Source organism: Rhododendron vialii, chromosome 12a (assembly GCF_030253575.1).
Source record: "Rhododendron vialii isolate Sample 1 chromosome 12a, ASM3025357v1".
In the NCBI taxonomy this organism is placed as follows: domain Eukaryota; kingdom Viridiplantae; phylum Streptophyta; class Magnoliopsida; order Ericales; family Ericaceae; genus Rhododendron; species Rhododendron vialii.
In genome coordinates this window covers 11,735,571-11,756,967 of record NC_080568.1, presented here as the reverse complement: position 1 = coordinate 11,756,967, position 21,397 = coordinate 11,735,571, and the positions used below count along the sequence as shown (strand labels likewise).

At 44.6% G+C, this 21,397-nt stretch overlaps 1 protein-coding gene across 2 annotated transcripts; it reads right to left on the bottom strand.

Moving 5' to 3' along the window:
- Nucleotides 1-15,535: 15,535 nt before the first annotated feature.
- On the bottom strand, nt 15,536-20,360 carry LOC131310788 (3-ketoacyl-CoA synthase 6-like). Of its 2 annotated transcripts, none has more exons than XM_058337994.1 (3): nt 19,913-20,360; nt 17,059-17,573; nt 15,536-16,476 (listed from the first exon to the last, which is right to left on the bottom strand). In XM_058337994.1, exons 1-3 carry the CDS (start codon nt 20,296-20,298, stop codon nt 15,896-15,898), a joined length of 1,482 nt encoding a protein of 493 aa, XP_058193977.1. In that variant the 5' UTR covers nt 20,299-20,360; the 3' UTR covers nt 15,536-15,895. The 2 variants fall into 2 exon arrangements, with proteins under 2 accessions (XP_058193977.1, XP_058193978.1); XM_058337995.1 differs by having other exon boundaries at nt 15,536-16,473.
- Between the last annotated feature and the right edge of the window lie 1,037 nt (nt 20,361-21,397).

The window sequence follows — 21,397 nt, the reverse complement described above, 5'->3', positions numbered from 1 at the left end:
TTGGAGTTGATGTTCTGGGCCGATGACGAGGTTGGCCGAGCATCAATTTCTGATGTTGATCCGCTTGGCCGACAACGGATTTGGCCGAGCTCGTTGACTTGAGTCCGTGTTTCCCGAACTTGGATCTATGGGAAATGATGATAGGGTGGGCCAGTTTTAGGTAGCCGAACGTAGAAAGATGTTTGCCATCCAGCCATCGACGAGGGTTCTCATCGTTTCACTCTTGTCTTTGTTAGGTCTGGCTCACTCAATTATCATCATTTCATCCGACTCTGAGAGTTCAGGGGACGATTCCACAGATCTAGTGATCCGAGCGTACGTGGAGAGGTACAGGAGCCGACGTCAGTCCTCTTCAATTGCCTCCAATATGTCTGGCTCCAGTGATTCCAATGCCGAGCGCGACTATGAATACGATGGCGGGTACAACACCGCGCCCGAGATAACCTTCACCACTAGTACGGATTCTGTATCCGAGCATGAACTCGGTCCCGAGGCCGAGTCCAGGATTCGCCTTCAGACCGAAGCCACAACTTCTTCCCGTTCGATTTCGGTCGAAAACTCATCCGAGGACAGGGAGGTCGCCGATCTTTATGAGCGAGGGCAAGTTTGTCCCTACGCCCACTACTTTAGCGGCCATCCCAATGAGTACGCTGATTTCTGCCAAACATACAACATCCCTGACGATGTCGTTGTTAGCCAGGTGGCTAGTAACAAGATACGGGATAAGAGGGAAGACCGTCCCGAACATATAACGGTCCCCTTTATGGCAATTTGTGAAGCTGGACTCCGTTTCCCTCTTCACCCATTTTTGAGGGAGTTGCTGGCTAAGTTTGGCATAGTTCCCCATTTCTTTGCCATAAATAGCTATAGGATAGTGATGTTGGTGATAAAATTGAAGGAGCTCCATAATCTCGAGTTCTCAGTTGCCGACCTCTTTCACACATATATCTTGTCCAGGCACGGCAAGACCGACCGCAGGTACTTGTCGACACGTAGCGGTAAGGACCCTCTGATAAACGGGCTTCCCGATACTGATAAGTGGGCCAACTTGTACGTTGAAGTAAGCGGAAATTTCGAGTTCGGCGACCAGTTGATAAGGCTGCACTCTGTGCCGAAGATAAAAGATTTCCGAGGTCGTTTAACCTCTTCCTTTATTCGCCGAGCACGATTTACCTCTATTTTGCGTAGTTCTGATGCTTATTTGGCAAACACCATTTATTTTATTTTATAGATCACAGAGCAATTACCAAGAGACAGCAGTCCTTTGCTATAGAAAGGAATATTGAAACGCTGAAGGCTCAGATCTGCCGTGACGCGCCGACGCTGCTAGGCTACACCCCTTCGTATAAGGGGAAATTGAAGAGAAGGGAAAGGGAAGCAGGACCGAGCACGAAGGCTAAAGGCAAGAAGACAGTTGCTGGCGAGTGGGAGGCTGAAGGCGTTTCTCATAATCCGAGCAAGAAGAAAAAGGAGCCGAGGGTGAAGTTTCCAACTTTGAAGAAGTCGGCGGATTTTTGGTTCCAAGACAGTCAGCTAGCTGAATTCCAAAGCGCCAGCATCCCTCCACTCCGAACACTTATACCTGAATTTGCCGACGATATGGGCAGGAGGAACGTGGTGAAGATCAACCTTAGGGATGGTGCTCTTGCTCGGCAGAAGGAGGCCGAGGCGACTGAACCTGCCTCCAAGAAACAGAAGGTCACTCGTGACTTCTTTCCTACAAGGCCGCCGACGCCAGTTCTTAAGGACCAAACTGATTCATCTGCTGCTGGTGGCTCCAAAGCTGTGGAAAAGTCGGCGGGTTCTGCGAGTCAAGTGATCGTGCAGGAGTTCGCACCTTCGTTTGCTACAGCCGAGGGTAGGGTCGTCAACGTTGATGATAGTGTTAAGCTGGAACCAGGGTTGGCCGTCACCATGTTGCATGGTATTGCTCTTCCGAGAGATATGGAGAGGGTTCCGAGGGAGCTGCAGCCGAGCATCGCTCATGCTAGCGCCTACCTTGTTCAGGTATTTGATTACTCAACTTCTCAGATATGATGTCCGGTTTCTCTTTTTGGTGCCGACCATAATCGCTTTATTTTTTGCAGGCAGGACAGGCTCTACTGCGGGTTTCCGATTAGGCTAATCTGTTGGCTACCGAGAGAACACGCTATCGAGACGACGCCAAAGCCGAGCACGAGAAAACGAAGGCTGCAAAGAATAGCCTAAAGCTGGCCAAGGCTAAGATTGTCGAACTCGAGAAGGAGAGGGATGAAGCATTGGAGAAAGTCAAGGTTTCCGAGCGTGAGCTTGGCCAGGTGTTGAGGAGGGAGAAAAGAAAAATTAAGGAGGTGGATGAAAAGGCTTATCAGGCTGGGTACGATAGAGCTGGTGCCGAATATGTCAGGGAGGCTCGTTCGATGGTGAATGAAGAGATAAAGAGCAGGATCCCTATTGCATACCGAGCAGGATATAAGGATGGGGTGAAAGCTGCATGTGGGGTGATGCAGCTTGAGCCGGATATGAATTTAACAAAGTCAATTCCTGCAGCCGAAGTGCCAGAGCTTGTGCTGCCCTACACTGACGAGGAATGTGCACCACTTCCTCCAGAGGAGTTTTCCGAAAGTGAGGAGGATATTGATGACCTTACAGTTGCTGATGCTGAAGTGCGTGTGGCTGGGGTAGTTGAGCAGGATACCGAGCAAGCCAGAAAGAACGACGAGACTGAAGCCGAAGTTGGGATCGGAGATGCTGCCGAGGCCGAGAGCGGGAAGGTTGCTGATGTTGTTCCCCAAGATTAGGACTTTTTTTTTTTTTTTGGACTGGACGGCTCCGAACTTGGGAGTTTGCCGTACCAGGTGTAATAGTTGATTTTGAGGGTCAGCATTAGTTGGTTTTTCTACGCCGTACATCACTTGTGTTTTTCCTTTGGATGAATGGATGTGTGTTTTCTTTCTGGAGTGAATTTGTTTTGCTAATTTTGTCTAGATGGTAGGTATCTTGTAGCCCCCTACTTTTGTCTGGACTCGGCTGAATAGTAGGTAGGCCTCTTGAAGAAGTAGGCTTTGGCCAGCTTATTGCCGAGTTTTGACCAAAGTAAAGTAGATTGTAGTGGACTTGTCTGCCGATCGTGTTGTATGTGTTCGTAGTCACCATTTTGTTTTTGGGTTTTGCTGATTAGCAGGTATGCTATCCATTGAAGAAGTGGGTATCTGTAGCTTATTGTCGTGCTTCGACAATTCATAATATTAGAGCCGAGCCTGGGCCACATAAGATGTGTTGATGTGAAGAGTTGCCGAGCCCTGGCTAATGCTTGAAGATACACTGTAGCCCCAACTTTGGTTTGAGTTCGGCCTAATTGTAGGAATGTTTGTCCAATTGTTTAAGTTACTAGCTGTAGGTATTGCCGAGCTTGAACCATAGTAGAGTAATAGAATAAGGATTTTGCCGAGCTTATGTTGGTCTCGGCCAATTGCTAGTACAGTTGATACTGCGATTGGTCGCCAAAGTTGTCGAGAGTACAAAACCGTGGTTTGGGGCTCGGTTAATTTGTCAGCCCTTAGTCTGTAAGTGTTTAATGTTTGTGGGTGGTTTGCTCACCAAAGCGTGAGTGTAACCTGGCTGTAGCCGACCATAGTGTCTTGCTAAACCGAATCCGAGCCCAAATTCCAGCCATATTGTGTGTTTCTGGGCTCGGTGGACCTGATGTCCGTTTTTGCTTCTTTTGGGCAGCAATAGTGGCCGAAGCGGAGGCATTAGAGCCGTTTGTGGGTGTGACCGAGGTCATCGTTTGTGTTTGGCCAAGTGGCCGAGGTAGAATATAAATGGAAAGGATTTTGAACTGTAAATGACTGTTAGATAGAATTTCTTTGGAGTCCACAAATTTTGAAGTACAGGAGAAAATGAAAAAAGATGGGCCGAAGCTGAATTATAAAAATACGATAGGCAGTTGCCGAACATGAAGCACAATGTTAAGGTTTTGGCTACATGTATGCCTTCTTGAGGTTCTGTGCATTCCATGGGTTGGTAAGAACTTTCCCATTCATGTCCTCCAGCACGTAGGCACCTTCACCAGCGATCTTGACAATGCGAAAGGGACCCTCCCAGTTGGGTTTGAACTTCTGCTTTTTGCTAGCTTGTACCACCTTTCGCCAAACCAAGTCGTCTGGTTTGAAGGTCTTGGTTCGAACACTTCGGTTGTAGCATCTTGCAACTTGTTGTTGGTATTCGGCGAGCTTTAGCTGAGCGTCGTCGCGCTTTTCTTCTGCCAAAATCAATTCTTGTTCTACTGCCTCTTCATTAGTCTTTGGATCAAAATTCTCAGTCCTTAGAGTGGGGAACTTGGACTCCAGTGGGATTACTGCCTCCATGCCGAATGCCATTGAAAAGGGGGTTTGGCCGGTTGAGCGCCGGGGTGTAGAACGGTAAGCCCAGAGGACACGTGGTAATTCTTCAGCCCATTTTCCTCTTTTGGAGTTCAGTCGTCGCTTGATCCCAGCGCAGACGGTCTTGTTCGTAGCCTCAGCTTGTCCGTTCCCTTGGGGGTATGCTGGTGTGGAGTTGAAGAAGCGTATCCCAAATTCCTCACAGAGGCTGGTCAGGTCTTTACCGACAAATTGGCTTCCATTGTCTGATACGATGGCGTATGGAACTCCGAATCTTGTAACAATGTTTCACCAGACAAATCTGCGAACGTCAGCTTCTGTGATTGTCACAAGGGGTTCGGCCTCTACCCATTTGGAGAAGTAGTCTGTTGCTGTGATCAAGAACTTGAATCCTCCCGGAGCTGTTGGTAGTTTTCCGACAATGTCGAGCCCCCATTGTGCAAAGGGCCAAGGGCTGGTAATAGGAGAAAGATTCTGGGCGGGTTGCTTTGGTATGGGGGAAAAAAGCTGGCACGGTCGGCATTTGCGGACAACTTCTTCGCAGTCTTTCTTCATGTTCTTCCAAAAGTAGCCTTGGCTCATGGCACGTTGACAAAGGGAGCGGCCGCCAGAATGGCAGCCGCAGCGGCCTGAATGAAGTTCTGTCAGGATTTCGGGCACTTGGGTGGGGTGGACAACGAAGAGATACGGTCCGGAGATGGATTTCCTGTATAAGTGGCCGCTTTCAGAAAGCCAGTAGTAAGCGGCCTTGTTCTTCACACGGTAAGCCTCCTTCTTGTCTGTGGGCAGGGTGTCATGCTTTAGAAACGCAACGATTTCATCCATCCAGCTTGGACCGAGTTCAATGTTGAGTACCTCTGGAGTGGGTTCAAAGGACGGACGGCCAATGCTGCCGAAGTTGATGGTTCTGAATTCGGAGGCTGTGGATGCCGATGCGAGGCCAGCAAGTGCGTCCGCGTGTGCGTTGTGCTCTCGGTTGATCTGTTCGATGCTGAAATTGTGAAACTTAGAGATGAGCTCAGTTGTCGTGGCTTGGTATTTCGACATTCGAGGATCCCGAGCTTCATAGTCACCGAGTACTTGATTGACGATGAGTTGGGAGTCGCAGTAGACAACAAGGTTGGTGACTGCCATTGCGATGGCTGAGCGTATGCCGGCAAGGAGGGCTTCATATTCAGCTTCGTTGTTTGTGGTGGGGAAGTCGATGCTGATAGCACTTTCTTGTATTGTGCCACAGGGGGAGACTAGGACGACCCCAGCCCCTGCTCCGTTGCTGTTTGCTGCTCCGTCGACATGCAGACGCCAAATGTCGCCTTGGAAAAGGTGCCAAGGTGTTGGTGATAATTGATGCTCGGCGACGGTTTGTGTTGGTATGGGTGTGTTGAGGAGTTCAGTGTCTGCTGGTGTAAGCTCAGCAATAAAATCTGCAAGAACCTGTCCTTTGATTGCCGTTCGTGGTTCGAAACGGATATCAAAGTTTGCTAGCTCAACTGCCCACTTGGAAACCCTGTTAGACAGATCCGCCTTTCGAAAGAGAGCTTTGAGGGGGTGTTCTATTAGGACGACGATTGAGTGTGATTGGAAGTAGGGCAGGAGCTTCCTCGCCGCTGAGACGAGAGCAAGGGCTAACTTTTCAAGCGGTAGGTAACGAGTTTGAGCTGGAAGAAGTGTCTTACTTGTGAAATAGATGGGTTTGTCATCGGCGCCTTCCCGCCGTACCAGTGCAGAACTGGTTGCGTGGGCGGACACGGCGAGATAGAGATAAAGAGTTTCGAACTCTTTAGGTTTTACCAACAGCGGGGCCGATTTCAAGTAGTCTTTTAGTTCGGCAAAGGCTGAGTCACAGTCCGGGGTCCATTCAAAGCTGCGTCGGCTTTTGCCCTTCAGGGCGTGGAAGAATGCGTGGCATTTGTCTGAGGATTTGCTGATGAATCGGTTGAGAGCCGCTGCCATCCCAGTGAGCCTTTGAACTTCCTTGATCGTTCTGGGTGGGCATAAATTTTGAACAGCTTTGATTTGGTTGGGATCGGCCTCGATACCTCTTCGAGTGACTAGGTGTCCGAGAAATTTCCCAGCGCTTACCCCGAACGCGCACTTCTCAGGATTTAGCCGTAGCTTGTGTAGCTTGAGGATGTCAAAAACTTCGGCCAAGTCTCGCAGGTGGTTGGATTCCTTCTTGCTTTTGATGACTAGGTCGTCAATGTAAGCCTCCACAGTGTGGCCGATTTGTTCTTCCAACATCTTGAATATTGCTCTGTTGAATGTTGCCCCGGAATTCTTGAGTCCAAAGGGCATGACGCGGTAGCAAAAGATTCCATATGGCGTGATGAAAGCAGTTTTCTCCATATCGTCGGGGTCCACGGCAATTTGGTGGTAGCCACGGTAGGCGTCCAGAAAGCTAAGCCGAGCATGTCCTGCCGTTGCATCCACAAGTTGATCAATTTTCGGCAGTGGGAACCAATCCTTTGGACAAGCGTCGTTGAGATTGGTATAATCCACACAAACTCGCCATTTGCCGTTTTTCTTTTTAACAACCACAGTGTTGGACAGCCATGTCGGGTATTGTACTTCTTGGATGGCGTGGCCTCCAGCAGATGCTTGACTTCTTCGACGACGGCGTCGACGTGTTCGGCTGCAGATCGCCGTGCCTTCTGGATGACAGGTTTAGCGTCCTTCTTGATGTTGAGGGAGTGACTGATGAATTTCGGGTCGACCCCCGGCATTTCGTTGGGGGTCCAAGCAAAGACTTCGATATTTTTCTTGAGGTATTGAAACATTTCTTCGCGGTCAGCCTCGCTGATGGAAGAGCTGATGAGGAAGAATCAGGACCCATCCTCGTTGATCGGCATCTGGACGAGGTCTTCCTCTGCTTTGTCTTCTGCTTTTTGGCCGACGTCGTCGGTTACTACCATGTCGGGGACTTCAACCCATTGTACTTGTTTGGCTTTGGCGGAGTTGTGGACGGCAGAGACATAGCACTTTTTGGACGCCACTTGGTCACCCAGCAAATCTTCCTGTCGTCCTGTGGCGCCGATGAAGCGGACGACCTGGTGGTAGGTAGAAGCAATGGCTTGCATTCCGTGAAGCCAGGTTTGGCCAAGGATGGCGTTGTATGGGCTTGGTGCGTTGACGACGATGAATTCGACGGTCAGAGTTTTTGAGCCAACGACGACTGGGAGGAAGATTCGGCCAAGCGGCTAGACGGGTGCACCGTTGAAGCCGATGAGGGGTACGTCGGTAGGTTGTAGGGCGGACTCAGGTAAATCCAGCTTTTTGAAAAGGTCGTAGTACATGACCTCTGCTGAACTTCCTTGATCGACAAGAATGCGTTTGACGTCATGCACTCCAATTTGGACGGTTACGACGAGAGCGTCGGAGTGTGGTGTTTGCACACGTTCAAGATCGCGCTCGGTAAAAGTAATCGTCCATTTGGGCAACTCTTCTGTTCGTGGACGTTTGGATCCAGGTCCTACTGCGAGTACCTGCTTGGAAGTTGATGCGCGGCTAAGGTCGGCCTGAAGAGTTGATTCAAATTCTTTTGACACTGGGCCGTGGATAACGTGTATCAGTGGGCGCTGTTCATTGGGGTTGGGATTTGTCTACCGGGTGGGAGTTTTTGATCGGTCAATGTATTGATCAAGATGACCTTGGGCTACCAAACGTTCTAACAGCGCCTTGTACGGAGCACATGCCATTGTGTAGTGGCCAAGCTCATTGTGATACGAGCACTTCTTCCTCGGATTCTGATCAGCTTGGCCGTTGTCTGTGCCGAGCTTGCCTGTCGGCCACTCGAACCATGGTTGCCTCATTATCTCTTTCAGAAAAGACCAAATTGGTTCCTTGAAGTGGGTGGTTTCGGCCACGTAGTCGTGCTCTTTTGGCTGGCGTTTTTTCCCTTCTTTGATGTTGTGCACCTGCTTCTTGGGTTGGGGGTGCTGGATGATTGCTGTTGCCGGCAGTTGGGCTGCGGCCGGGGTGAAGGATGCTGTCAAGCTCGGGATGCCCTGGGCCGCACGGTCCGCATAAAACTCTTCAAGAGCACAGAATCTCTCCACGACGCGCATTAACTCTCCCATGCCGTGTGGTGGGCGGATAGCGAGTTCGTCTAGGATCTTGCTGCCGGTTTCCAGGCCGTTTTTGAAAGTACGCGCAGCCCAATATTCATCGATTCCAGGGATTTCGTTGAAAAGCTGCCAATAACGTTCAGCATATTGTCTTAGCGTTTTATTTGGGAGCTTCCTCATCTGGGACAAGGATTCAGGCTCCTTGGCTGTCCTGTTACTGGTGATGAAGCGGGTGTTGAAGGCGCGTTCAAGGTCGGCCAGGTTCCGTATGGATCCAGCGGGCAATTTGTTGAACCACTGGAGTCCAAGAAAGCCAAGGCTGGATGGGAACGCTTTGCATTTGATTTCGTCTCTTGTAGTGCATAGCTCGATGGTTTGACGGAAGTGAATAAGATGGGTGTAGGCTTCGCATGTGGTGGGGTCAAACTTTGTAAACTTGGGCAGGTGGAAGTTGGGTTCGGCCGTCATGTTGATTATGTGGGGGGCGAAGGGAGAGACGCCGAGATCCTTTAGTTGCCGCTCAAAACCAGGGCGTGGCGGCCTGCCGTGCTCGTCCGTCCTTGTTCTTTTGGACTCTCTATCTGAAGACTTCTCGCGGTTCCGGCGCCGGAGTTTGTCTCGTAGGTCTGTTGTTAACCGGCAATGTTCATCAATCATTTCCCCCATGTCCTTTTGGGATTTGGTCTCCTTTGGCTCGTCAATACGCACGCCCTTTCCGTTTCGTCGGCCACGGTTGCTGTTTTCGGGCTTTTCTGCAGGGATTTCTCCGAGTCGTTCAGATACATGGCGTCTGGTCTGCGCGGAATCTCGGCTACGGTGCGAAACCGTTGTGCGAGAGAATTCTGCGTGGCCAGTGGAGTAGGTGCTTGTGAACGACTTGGTATCTCTTGTGTTGGTTCGATCGCGGTGTTCTTTTGAGCGGTGTGTTCTGGATGCGGTGGGTCGCTTGTAAAGGATAATTTCTCTGGCGTCGCCCGATGCCGGGGTGAAGCCTAGGCGGTCTTTCACGGACCCTCGTTGGCCTTCCTCGTCCTGACGTCTTTGCGGTGGTGGTGGAGGTAGAGGTGGTGTTCGCCTTCTTCCACCCCCTCCTCCACCAGATCTGGATGCGGCGGGGGTGGTGTCTTGCTGCATGTGTTGTTTCATTTGGGCCACCTCCGCCCTTAAATCGGCCAACTCGTTATCGCGTTCGGCATCGCGACGCTGCAACAGTCGGATGTAGGCCGTCGTCACGTCATCCGTGACTGGTGAGAGGCCGGATCCTGGTGCGAGGGAGATGGACATGTGCCTTTCATGGGGTGTTGTGGGGATGACATTTCCGCTAGCGTCTTTAGTCCCTGAGATAGCTACACCCGTCTGATCTCCGCCCATGGTGAGTGGTTTGGTCGTCGTTTCACGGAGGAGTGGTGGGTTTGGAGGATGTGAGAGCCGTTTGAATCAGAAGCGAGATTCACGTCAGGTTCACCAATTGTGTGGCCCGTGATCCTCGATCTCCTCCTCTGCTTGTGGATTGGTGGTCGAGTCTTCTCCTCGCCTGCACAATGAGCGCACGACTAAAGACCAGGCCGGGGATTGTCCCGGCAAGGCCCTCCGGCGTGAGGATGAGTAAAGTGCAGAGAGCGAACCAGAAGATTACGAGAGTGAGTATGTAGTGTGTCCCTCTCTAGGGTTTCCACTGCTAGGTATTTATAGAGCTCCTTCACTTGCTCTCCAAGCACCAGCACGTGCCTTGCGCGGGTCAGGCAGTGTCATCATGACGTCACCAAATAGATCTGGTAACCGTTTTTAGGGCTGAGCTGGCACACCCATGTGCGCCCATGATCATCTTCTGTTATAACCGCTTTTACACGTGGGAAGGCATGCAAATCAGCGGGCAGTCGTGGTCGGCAGCGACCGTGCTCCGCGGGTGGCCGAACACGCCTTTGCCGACCTGGCACGCGACCGATGGGGGAGGATGCGTCACAAGGGACCCGCAAGGAAGGTGACCGAGCACAAGGTAGTCTTCTGACGAGCCCGTAGTGAATGAGACGGTCGACGAAGAACAGGGACGGGAGCCGTGCACAAGGCCCAAGCTCGGCATGGTGTGGGCTCAGTCGTTTCTAAGCGAAACTTCTATGTTCGGCCGGCTACAAAAATATCACATTTCCAAAAATATAGATAATTTTTAAGAGCTCCAAAATAGTGGATCAGTGGGAATATCTCTGTTTCACCAAATCATTTTAGCGCGTCTCGAGATCTTGTTCGGTTTGGGTTTTGAGGGAAGATTTTTGGAGTAATGAGTAATAGAGAAAATTTATTAAAGACTATGTACCAAAGTTGTCAATCCCGTACTAGCCAGCGTACCGTTTTCACTACTGGAATGGTACGTACCAGTACCGGGCTATATCTCGATGTCATTCCAGATTTACCGCAATTAATTTTTATATATATTTAATATATATCTACCAAGGTGCAAAACCATTTCCGTGAAACAAATGGCAACAAAAAATTATCCAAAAAGACTCAAAACAAAGTTAAGAAACAGATCAAGATTCCATCGTGATCTTAATCGAAGAAAATCATCTATAAGCCCATAAGTTTCTTTTAATTAGTTTAGAGCCCACAACTTATGTCATAAAAAAAAGAGAGAGAGAGAGAGAGAGAGAGAGAGAGAGAAGGTAATTTTGTACCGTCTGAAACATCGGAAAATGTCCGAAACAAACCGGTATTGTCCAATACATCCAGTATTGGCCGGAACAGGCCGGTATTTCAACCATAACGGATCTTGAGTCTATGTGTTCCGTTTAAGCACCGGTACAGTACGGAACGGATTTCACAACTTTGCTATGTACAGAAGATTTGAGACCCAAAACAAGCAAGTGTCTTCACTGGTATAAAAACTAGGATAAATGAACTATGATAACATTGGAATAGTAAATTTGACATATCTGGAGTATTATTTTATATGGAGAAATGGAAAAGCTTTGTGTAGTTAAGGAAAGAACAATGCTACTACATCCTGGTGATCATATTCTGAGTATCATACGATGTGTTATCATTGTATTGGTAGAGAGTGTTTCACTACATATTCAATAGTCAGGCCTGGTCGTAAGATTTTGGTGACTTTAGGTGGGGTTAAAAAGTTAGGCCTCTCATTGTTTTGTTTATATTTTAGTAGTACAATAAAAAAAACACAGGATAGGCTGCTAGCCGCCCCCCCCCCCCCCCCCCCCCCCCCCCCCCCTCTCTCTCCAACCAAACCACAACTCCATCTCTCTTATACTTCGGCTGGTAGCTTTATCCCCATAAACTCGCACGTACCACTCCTCCCTCCCTCCCTCCAATAAATAACCTCTCTTCCCCTCCAAGAATGAGAATACAAACACAGCACACACCACTGAAAATCCAGTGAAGAAAAGCAGGAGAAAGAAAAGCTTCCAAGGTCCAACAATGGTGGTCTAGAGAGAGAATATGAAGCGGTTTCCGATTCCGCACTCATCCGAACACAAATCCACGGCACACCCACTCTAGCACAACCTCGAGCACCTCCGAACCAATCCCCAATTACCCGAAGTCAGCCTCGGCATCCCTTTGCTCCAGCGTCTTCTCCGATTTTTCCGAAGCCATCCAAACCCGTTACCTATTTTTTTAGCTGGAACTGAGGTAGTATAATCACTTCCCTACTTTCCCCTAAGTATATTTAGTCCCTATATATTGATTTTCACGAGTTATAATGGAGAACATCGTGTTCATGCATCAAAATTAAAAGAAACAAAATATGCCCTGCTATGGAAAATGGAAACCACTGTTGCACGTTTTGTTTTTAAAAGAAGATGTACTAAAATTACAGTTACCCCCCTGTGTTTTCATTAATTCTAAAGTTGACCCTGAACTATGTGTTAACTTATTTTACCAATTGTTGTTTACATTTAATGTTAGGATGACAAATGCGTGTTATGACCAACTTGCCTTGGTTATTAACTGTGATTAATATTAAAATGTATTGCTGTACAGTAACTTACTTTAATGTTAGTAAGAAAAGTTGATCAGTTTAGAACCAAATGGTATATCGGTAAATGAAAAAAAATGAAACAGTAAATAGATAGATAGATAGAACAAATATAGACTTCAACCTAGTAAGACTAGGATTCTTAAATTCACCAGATTATAAATATCCTACAGATTTCAAAAATGCTAATGGAAATCCTCAAAGTTGATAAAATTATATACTAGTTCAATAAAATTTAAATAACTTAAAGGCTTTGGCCCATCATAAAATACTACGTGTTTACTTACTCGCACAATATTATTTTATATGTACTTTTATCTCATTGAAATGTATCATGTTATGAATTGAGCTGTTATTGATTGTATCATGTTCTATGTGCTAGAATGGACTTAAGTTCACGAGATGGTTATGAGTAGTGATTCATGTAGACGATATTAAGTAAATAAAATATCGTAAAGTGTTAGAAGTGTGAGTGTGTGGATTGTGATTTGAGCCATGGTGATGGCAATGGTAACCAATGGGGCCATGTGTTGAAATGGGTAACCAATGGGCCCAGTGTTGAGAAATGTTGTGATGGTAATGTATAATGCGTCATGGAAAAATTTGTTTCTTTGTTCAAGAGGGAATAGGTCTCGTGAGACGGTTATATTTAGTAGTAGGTGATGTGCAACCCTAATGTACGATGCGTCATGAGATGACTCGATCCTCCTGTTATGGTATTAAGTGAGAACATACTAAGTACATAACTTAGGTGCGCTCACCTAGGACCCTGGTACAAGATAAGCAAGAGGAAGGGTGGACCCAGAGTTAGTGGATGTGGGAAGAACTGATCTCGTAAAGAGAATCCTTAGATTTCATGTAAGATGATGGATAGTAAATAAAAAGACAATGTGCTATTATTCTATACCTTCTGTGTATAATCAATTGTTATATTGTTGAACTGCTAACTGTAAAGTAAAGGGTTAGTAGGGTTAGGATTATTCTACTGCGTGAATTATCACTCACGGATACGTTTGTATCATGGTAAATCGGTTGCTTCGGCGATCAATTTGCCCGATGGTACAGGATTCAATGGTATAGCAGTTTGACACAGGAGGAATACCAGGGGCGGAGACCAAGGATGCTTAGGATCTATATCAAGACTAGAGTTGCTCTGAAGATGTTTAAATAAAATGTTAGATTTTTATATTTTTTTAATGTAAATTTTGTATAACAACATATAGGGGCCTAGTAGTTTATAAAATTCAGTGTATTTTAGAATTAATGTTTCCGAAATTCTGTGAAAAATCGGGGCGTTACAAGTATTCCCTCCGTCCTTTTTTTTGAATCCAGTATTCTATTTTGGGTTGTCCTTCAATAAGTGTTTGTTTTGTAAAGTTAGTAAGAAAAAGGTAGTACATTTTCTATTTTGTCCCTAAAAGGATATTCTATTTTGAAAAGTTAGTGAGTAAAAGTGTAATGATATTGTCTCCATAGAAGATAAATAGGAAAATGGATGTAAAAGTTGATGTAAAAGGTATAATAATGATGTCTACTTAATAAGTTGGAGTTACGAAGTTAGACACTTAAAAAAGGGACGAAAGGAGTATGGGAAAATGACGGCCAATGACGTGTTTTGATAATTAATACCCGCCAAGAAAAAATGCTGAGAACATTTGTTAATACTAAAAATGTCATTGGCGGGTATTAATTATTAAAACATGTCCTGGGCCGTCATTTTCCCAAGGAGTATATTTCGATACTTAGAGTTAGAGGCCCAGGGCAGTGGTCTGGTGGGCTTATGTCCTGTGGTGGGCTTATGACCGGGGCTGGGCCTGCAAATAATGCACATTGCACTTAGATATTGGTGACACATCTCATAATATCAAAATTGTGGTCAACATGTTCACCAAAGTATTAATGTTAAGGAAATGAATCCTCCATTAAAATGGACTAGACAATCCATTGTGTCCTTTTGTGATTCTTCCCACGCTATAACTTTCATGATCCAAACTGTTCACTTTATAGAGGTCATTGAGAGCAACGATTGCGCCAAAAAATCACATCGACAAGATATTGGTTGATATGATTTTGGAACTTACTCATATCCTGAAATAAAAAGGTTGCAACACCAAATTAGAACCCATTGAACTCAATTTGTGTGCCAAGCAAAAAAAAAACTCATTTGTGTCAAGGTAAACTGTTCTTCAAATCATAGAAATCAAAATGCAATTAACGTGATTTTTCGCATAATCAATGCCCTCGACATCTCTAGCAAGTAAGCAAATTAGATCAACAAAATGAGCTCGGCAAATGAACTACATGTGCATCGGTGTTCAAATCAATTTGCCATCTCCAAAACTGACTCGTTGAGATGCAATGCGAAGTTCTTAACCAAACCAACTAACCATACCTAAAGTCCGCACAGATACTTTTTTTTTTTTTTTTCAATCGATAATAGGTTATTACTATAGCTGCATCAAAGAAACATCGAGGAAGGCTTCCCTATGAACCGAACTTGGAAAATCCTGAAGCCAAGTTATAGGGGTCTCCAGAGATGGGGGCATATTTGGCTAAAACATTAGCCACCTAATTACAATTGCGAGGAACAAAATTAAAGGAGCAAGAATTAAAACAACTACCAAAAGACATTGTATCTCTAATTATGACCTCTAGGCATGCTGTAACTTGTCTCTTCCCCTGCAACATGTTGATCACAGTTTGCGCATCCCCTTCAACAGAGTATGAGGGTCCAAACGAACATATGGGACTGGTCAATGCAATGTGAAATCATTCTGCTTCCACCATTTCTGCTGATGCTCTCCCTAGAGTAGGAACAACCATAGCACCCAGAATATCTCCTGAAAAATTCCTAAAGACCACTCCCACTGGTACTTTAAACAAGCCAATTTCGGTGTCTTTAAGTTGTTTGGAAGTTTTGGAGGTCTCAAACTTGGAAGAAAAAAACCTCATGTGCCACATCTTCCTTGACATAATTAATGACACAGTACACCAATTAAGGGAATATACACCAATTAAGGGAATATACATATATAGATACAATAAGACTATTGATTTTGTCAGTCCCTTTTTTGTTAACGCCACTTCCCCTAAAAAAGCATTGCAAACCAAAGTTAACATATCCAAAACCTGCACTCGTATAATATTCCACAACAGCAATGCTACAGACAGAATTCGATCTACACCAAACTCAATTTTATACAAACTTGACACCGTCGAAGTACAGATCATAAACTGGTTTTGGTGCGAAATCCGAGCGTATACATGTCTGTGCATACATTGTATTAACTTTTGTTGTTCACAATGTCTCGTCCACGACACAGATTCAGACACAAAAACTTACAAAAGATGAGTCTCACAGTCGGATTCGAGTCATATAATATCTGACTGTGAGACTCGCCTCTTACGAGTGAGATGCTATAGGTAATACAAGGGTTTTTTTGTTTTTGTTTCCTTTGACATGCAACACCAATCTTGCGTTAGAGCTTGACCACTTCAGGAATCTGAACCGGGTACCTGTCAATACAGTCAAACCAGGGTCCATCACTCGACACCTTGATATTCCTGTTGCATTTCCAAACAGCACTATTACACTTAAACCCACTCCCAAACGCGATCATCCATACTCTGTCCCCTCTCCTCATCCTCCCTTTCGCCTCGACGTACCCCGTCTCATACCAAAGGGAAGAGGACGACGTATTCCCGAACCTATGCAACGTCATCCGTGACGCCTCTACGTGCTCCGCTGACAGCCGTAGGTTCCGCTGCAGCTCGTCGATCACCGCCCTGCCCCCCGCGTGGATGCAAAAGTGCTCGAACGCTTGTTTGAAGTCAGGAATGTAAGGTTTCCATTTCGGGTTGAAGATTTTGCGGCAGATGAGGGAGAGGAGGAAGAGAATCTGTTCGGATGAGGGAAGGACTAGTGGGCCTATGGTGGTGATGTTGGATTTCAGGGCTTCTCCGGCTATGGACATTAGGTCCTTGGATAGGGATATCCCAATTTTGCCTTGTGGGTCTTCTTCTTCGTAGACACAGCGATAGGCTTTATCATCTCCACCTGCTAGAACAACTATATTTGTTAGGATATGTGTAGATGTTAAACTTCATATCATATCAATAAATAGAATAAACGCCGGGTCTTAATATAACATTGAATAACTCATGACCATTAACATGATTCAACTTTTTATTGGGTCCGAACTTATTCGATCTGTACTGGGCCGAAGTGATGTGGTGCTACAATCACTCAACAATAATGCACGCAATGGGTGGATAAATTCAAAGTTTGACAACATTCAGTTTGGATTTTGTTACGATATCGATCATGAATTGGTTTTCATTGTTTAGACCAATATATCGTTACGTACTTACATTATATATAACGATTTTGTGACGTGAGGTTTATGGCCATCACAAGGTGGTTGTTACATATTTAAGAGCCTATCTCTATTGAAGACCTGTTTTAGTTCATATCCACAAGAAAAACATATATATTTGTTCATTCATGTTTTTTGGAGCTGTTACAGTTCCCATCCCATGAGATCGATCATTTGTTGAGATATTTGTCTGTGCTATTTTTGTCGTAACTCAATATAATAAAGTGACCGCATATCTTGAGAAGAATTTCATAAAACATATTTACCTTTGTGGGTTCTAACAACGTGAAGCAACCGGTACTTGGCTCGCCACCGGTCAGACCTCCGGTTGGATAACAGAATAGCGGCGCCACCCATTCGAAACAAACAGTTGGGAAGAAGCATCGACCTCTCTTTCCCCTGATAATAATTGGGTGTAATAATCTCCGTGCTCACAACCAGAGCATTCGAATTGGGGTGAAATTGAAGAAGATCGTGAGCTAAATCGATTGAAATCACCCCAGCACTACACCCCATGCCAGATAGATTAAAAGTCTTTATGTTACTCCTCATTTTGTACTTGTTTACCACCATCGCGGAAAGTGATGGTGTGGGGGAAAATAGGCTGCAATTCACGATCAATATGTCGATGTCCTTGGGCTTTATCCCGGTTTTGTCGAATAAGGAATCGATTAAGGAGAAAATTACGAGCTCTGCTTCTCCTCTGGCGGATTCCATGGTTGGTGTTGGAGGAATGAAGTGTATTGCCGGTGGCAAACATGTCTCCTCTCCTAGACCGGACCTGATGCAGAGAAACGTGTAAGAAAAGGGGATAAGGGGAGGGGGTGGCAAAACTAATACTACAATCTCAACATTAATATATACTCATGTTAGTTACTGTATTAGTTATTACTCTCTCCCTTCTAATTGTATTTGGGGTCAATAGTGTTGGATTTAATTTAAAACTTTATGATTATATTTTCATTATTCTAGCTTCTCATTGAGGTATTTGTTGCCTAAAATTGTGGAGTAACATTCTGCAGAGTAGTTACTTAAAAGATTTTGGAATTGTTCAAACCAATTACCACGTGCACCTCTTTTTCTCCTAATTGCTAGGATAAGTTGTTATATATCTATATAACCCCTAACACAGGAGTATGTATTTGGAACTAGCCTTCTTCACAAGTAGACTATTGATTATCACAGGAGAATCATTTTTTATAAATCTTTATCCTCTCTTTCTTCATCTTCTCATATACACAGAATAATGTTCTCATTTATGATCGTCCAGTTTGATTCATTATATGATACTATATTTTATGGGGTTTTGAGTGTCGGAAAACTACATGGTTCGTGAGTTCAATTTATTGTACAGAAGAGAACTTGAAAGTCAATGTATCTTAGGGAATGAGTACCATTCAACCATGTGCAAGAGGGGTATATCGTTCATTAGGAGAGCACTATCACGTGCCTCGACTACCCCACAGGCTATTCTATTCATTTCTCTATTTATTTGATTTTGTAAATTTGATCGATGAATATTATTTAGATTTATTATTCTATCAAAAATTCCTATTGCATATATTTTTTCCAACATAGTACTTCTTCATTTCCCAAGTCAAAGAGGAAAATTTGAAAGATTTCTTCATGTCTTGTCCTCCCTCGTCATATTCAAATTAAAGTGTAGTTTTGAAAATTTATTTGTTTTAATAGGTTGCGTGCCCAAATATGGCCCAAACAGATTCCAAAAGAGGAATCAAAAGAATGAGGGCATACATAAAAACCGTAAATACCTTCAGAGCTGCAAGCTTAGTTAAACTGAAGTTGCACGTTTTAGGGGGACGGAGATTACACGTACAAGAGATTAATCAGAGCAAAGTCCCAAAACACAACATCTTAAATCCTATCAACTCCTTTGTGACCGGTCCATACGGAGTGTTGGTCCTGCTTTAATTGATTCCTTTCATATGGGTGGAAGGATTGGGCCTCCAGGCAAAAAACAGAAGTACTCGTAAGTTGGCTCGGACACCTAAATTATAAAAAATAAAAATATATATTCTAATCCTCATGTTTGATTGCAGGACCTTTTCTTTTTCTTTTTCTTTTCTTAACTGCATGGTTTGATTGCAAGATTTGTATCCGTGGAGTAGAAGGGTAAAAGGATTCTTTAGTCCCAAGACGTCTAATTTCATCACCCCTTTAGTTAGTTTTGGGTTTAAACGGATAAGAAGTGGGACCTATCTATGATGTGCAAGTAGTCCAATTTCATCACCCCTTTACTCCAATCTAGCTCTAACCAACTCATGGGATTTGGATATCCAACGAACCATGTTTGGATATTCTTTGTTGGAAAGAATTAAGTTTGTTTTGATGGGACACAATCACCCTCACGGGCAGACCCATGGTCGTACCCACCAACCAAACATATAAGATAAGTGGAAGTATCTCATAAATAGTTCCATCCTTACAGTTCAGTTCAGTTCATCGGATATTATATAATATATAACGACGAGGTAAGATGTCGATTAGGTTTCCTTACCCATTTTAGATTTCACATGTTAATTTTATGAGGGTTACCCACTCACATATGCAATTCTATCATGATTATGGAATTCGACGACATTACGTAACGAGATTTCTAACCTATGATACGTCCGTTAATTGCTTATGCATTACCACTGATACAATCTAATATATGGTCGTGTCACCGATATTTGTATGCTTTCTAATACCACAATTTAAAACCCTTGAAAGGATGAGTAGTTAGGAAGTCAATATTTCCATACATAGTTTGGAGATTTCTTTTACTCAAATTTCCGTTCGACCAAAAAAAAAAAATTTCCTTAGGTCGATAAAAAGCAAAATAAAAACGGATTCTTTCAATACATAAGTATCAAAATGCTGAAATAAAATATTCTGAATTTTTTTTAATCAGCAAAAGTGAGTATTAATTACTAGAATAATTAATTGGATTGAGACCTTAGAGGAGGATATAAATAACTTGAACTCTTGACCTTCTATCTCCTGACACTAAAATGCACCTAATGCCATCCTTGGCAATAATTCAAGATGTTGAATCTAGCTCACGTATACTCTCGACTAATTTCTTGGGATCAAAGTATTGGCCGCTGAAGGACATACCTTTCGAGAATTCTCATTTGGAAATCAACACTCTTGGGCTCTTTACTCAAGTTCAACCTCGAATGCTCCATAAACGTCGCAAACGGAACTCGGCACGATGCCGGTGGCTTATAACAAGCGTAATCGACGAGAAAAACAGGCCTTGGCTTCGACATGAAATAGAGAGTCGCCGCAAATATAATCACAAAACAAGAGCACAATACATGAACGAAATTGAAGCGGAGAGCTGTCCAAAGCCTAGAAATCTCATCTGGGCCAAACCGAAATAGTTGAACCATAACACCAAGTATTATGGGTACGAGTGAAAGGGTGAGGAAGTGGTTTACGAGGTATTGGTAGCCTAGTTTTACGTACTTGAGATTGACGGAGTTGGAGAAGTCCGGCATTGTGGAGAGAGAGAGAGAGAGAGAGAGAGAGAGAGAGAGAGAGAGAGAGAGGGAGGTGGGTATTTGGTGGGGAGGGGGAGGTGCGAGGTGGCGATTTAAAGGGAGGGTAGGGAGGACAGAGCAATGAATGCTGGTAGATGGGGAGATTGAATGAAGGTCACAACGTCATTCAACGCTCCACATAGCCAGCCGAGTGAAGTCTGATGTATTTATGTCACATTTTTTTCCACTTGTAAATAACAACAGCATTCTTGTTGTAGTAACTTGTCCTTTGGGGATTTTGACTTTTGGGCTAAACGATTGCCCGTTTTGTACTGGGTGTTGGTGCTGTCATTCTGCAGGCTCATGTCGTGCTCAAGGAGGATTGATCGGAGACGTTCATCATATACAACTTTTGGATAGATTTCGACCAAAAGATTAGGTTGTCCGGATCGCTAGATAGATGATCACATATTGTCTAGTTCTGAAGAAGTACTTAATGGATTTGTATTTTGCATAGTTTCTAAAATAAAGTGAAAAACTTGCAAGATTAACCCCTTTAGCTACCTAGGTGAGAAAAAAAAAAAGAAATTGGTGTGGTTTCCCAAAAATAAGAAGAAGTGTAATTTTTCATCATGTCATTTAGATGGACAAAATATAAGTGAGAAAAGAAAAGAGAAGGTCATGTGTATTTTTACCATATAACCTTTCCTTTTATTCCACCCTAACGTGAATCCATTTTGAAGCCCTATATCGGTGATTCCATTCCAGCCCTACATCGGTGCCCTACCGTGATTCCATCGGTGATTCCCTTCCAGCCCAGTACTCTCCCTCACTCGACTCCAACCACTGTTGGAAGGAAACAACCTGGTTTTGAAGCCCTAGATCGACCGATTCTCAACATTAGCGCTCTCTCTCTCGATCTCGATCTCGAGAAACAGTCCTGCAAGTTTTGGTGTTCCCATAAGTTTGCACATCGATCCAGACCCTCGTCAAAATTAATCTTCATCAAACCTCTGCTCGACGGTGTCCATCTTGTTTGCTCATTAACGATTCCGCCCCCCTCCTCTCATCACTCCTCTCCTGGGCTTCCAAAAAATCATTTGATTCATTCACTGGA

Bases quoted from the DNA above. Each gene is read 5' to 3' on its own strand.
- LOC131310788 (XM_058337994.1), bottom strand. From the start codon at position 20,298: ATGCCGGACTTCTCCAACTCCGTCAATCTCAAGTACGTAAAACTAGGC. The intron at 17,574-19,912 runs GTATGTCCTTCA...TCTCTGCATCAG, and splicing joins CAAATGAGAATTCTCGAAAG to GTCCGGTCTAGGAGAGGAGA. The intron at 16,477-17,058 runs GTAAATATGTTT...TAGTTGTTCTAG, and splicing joins CGTTGTTAGAACCCACAAAG to CAGGTGGAGATGATAAAGCC.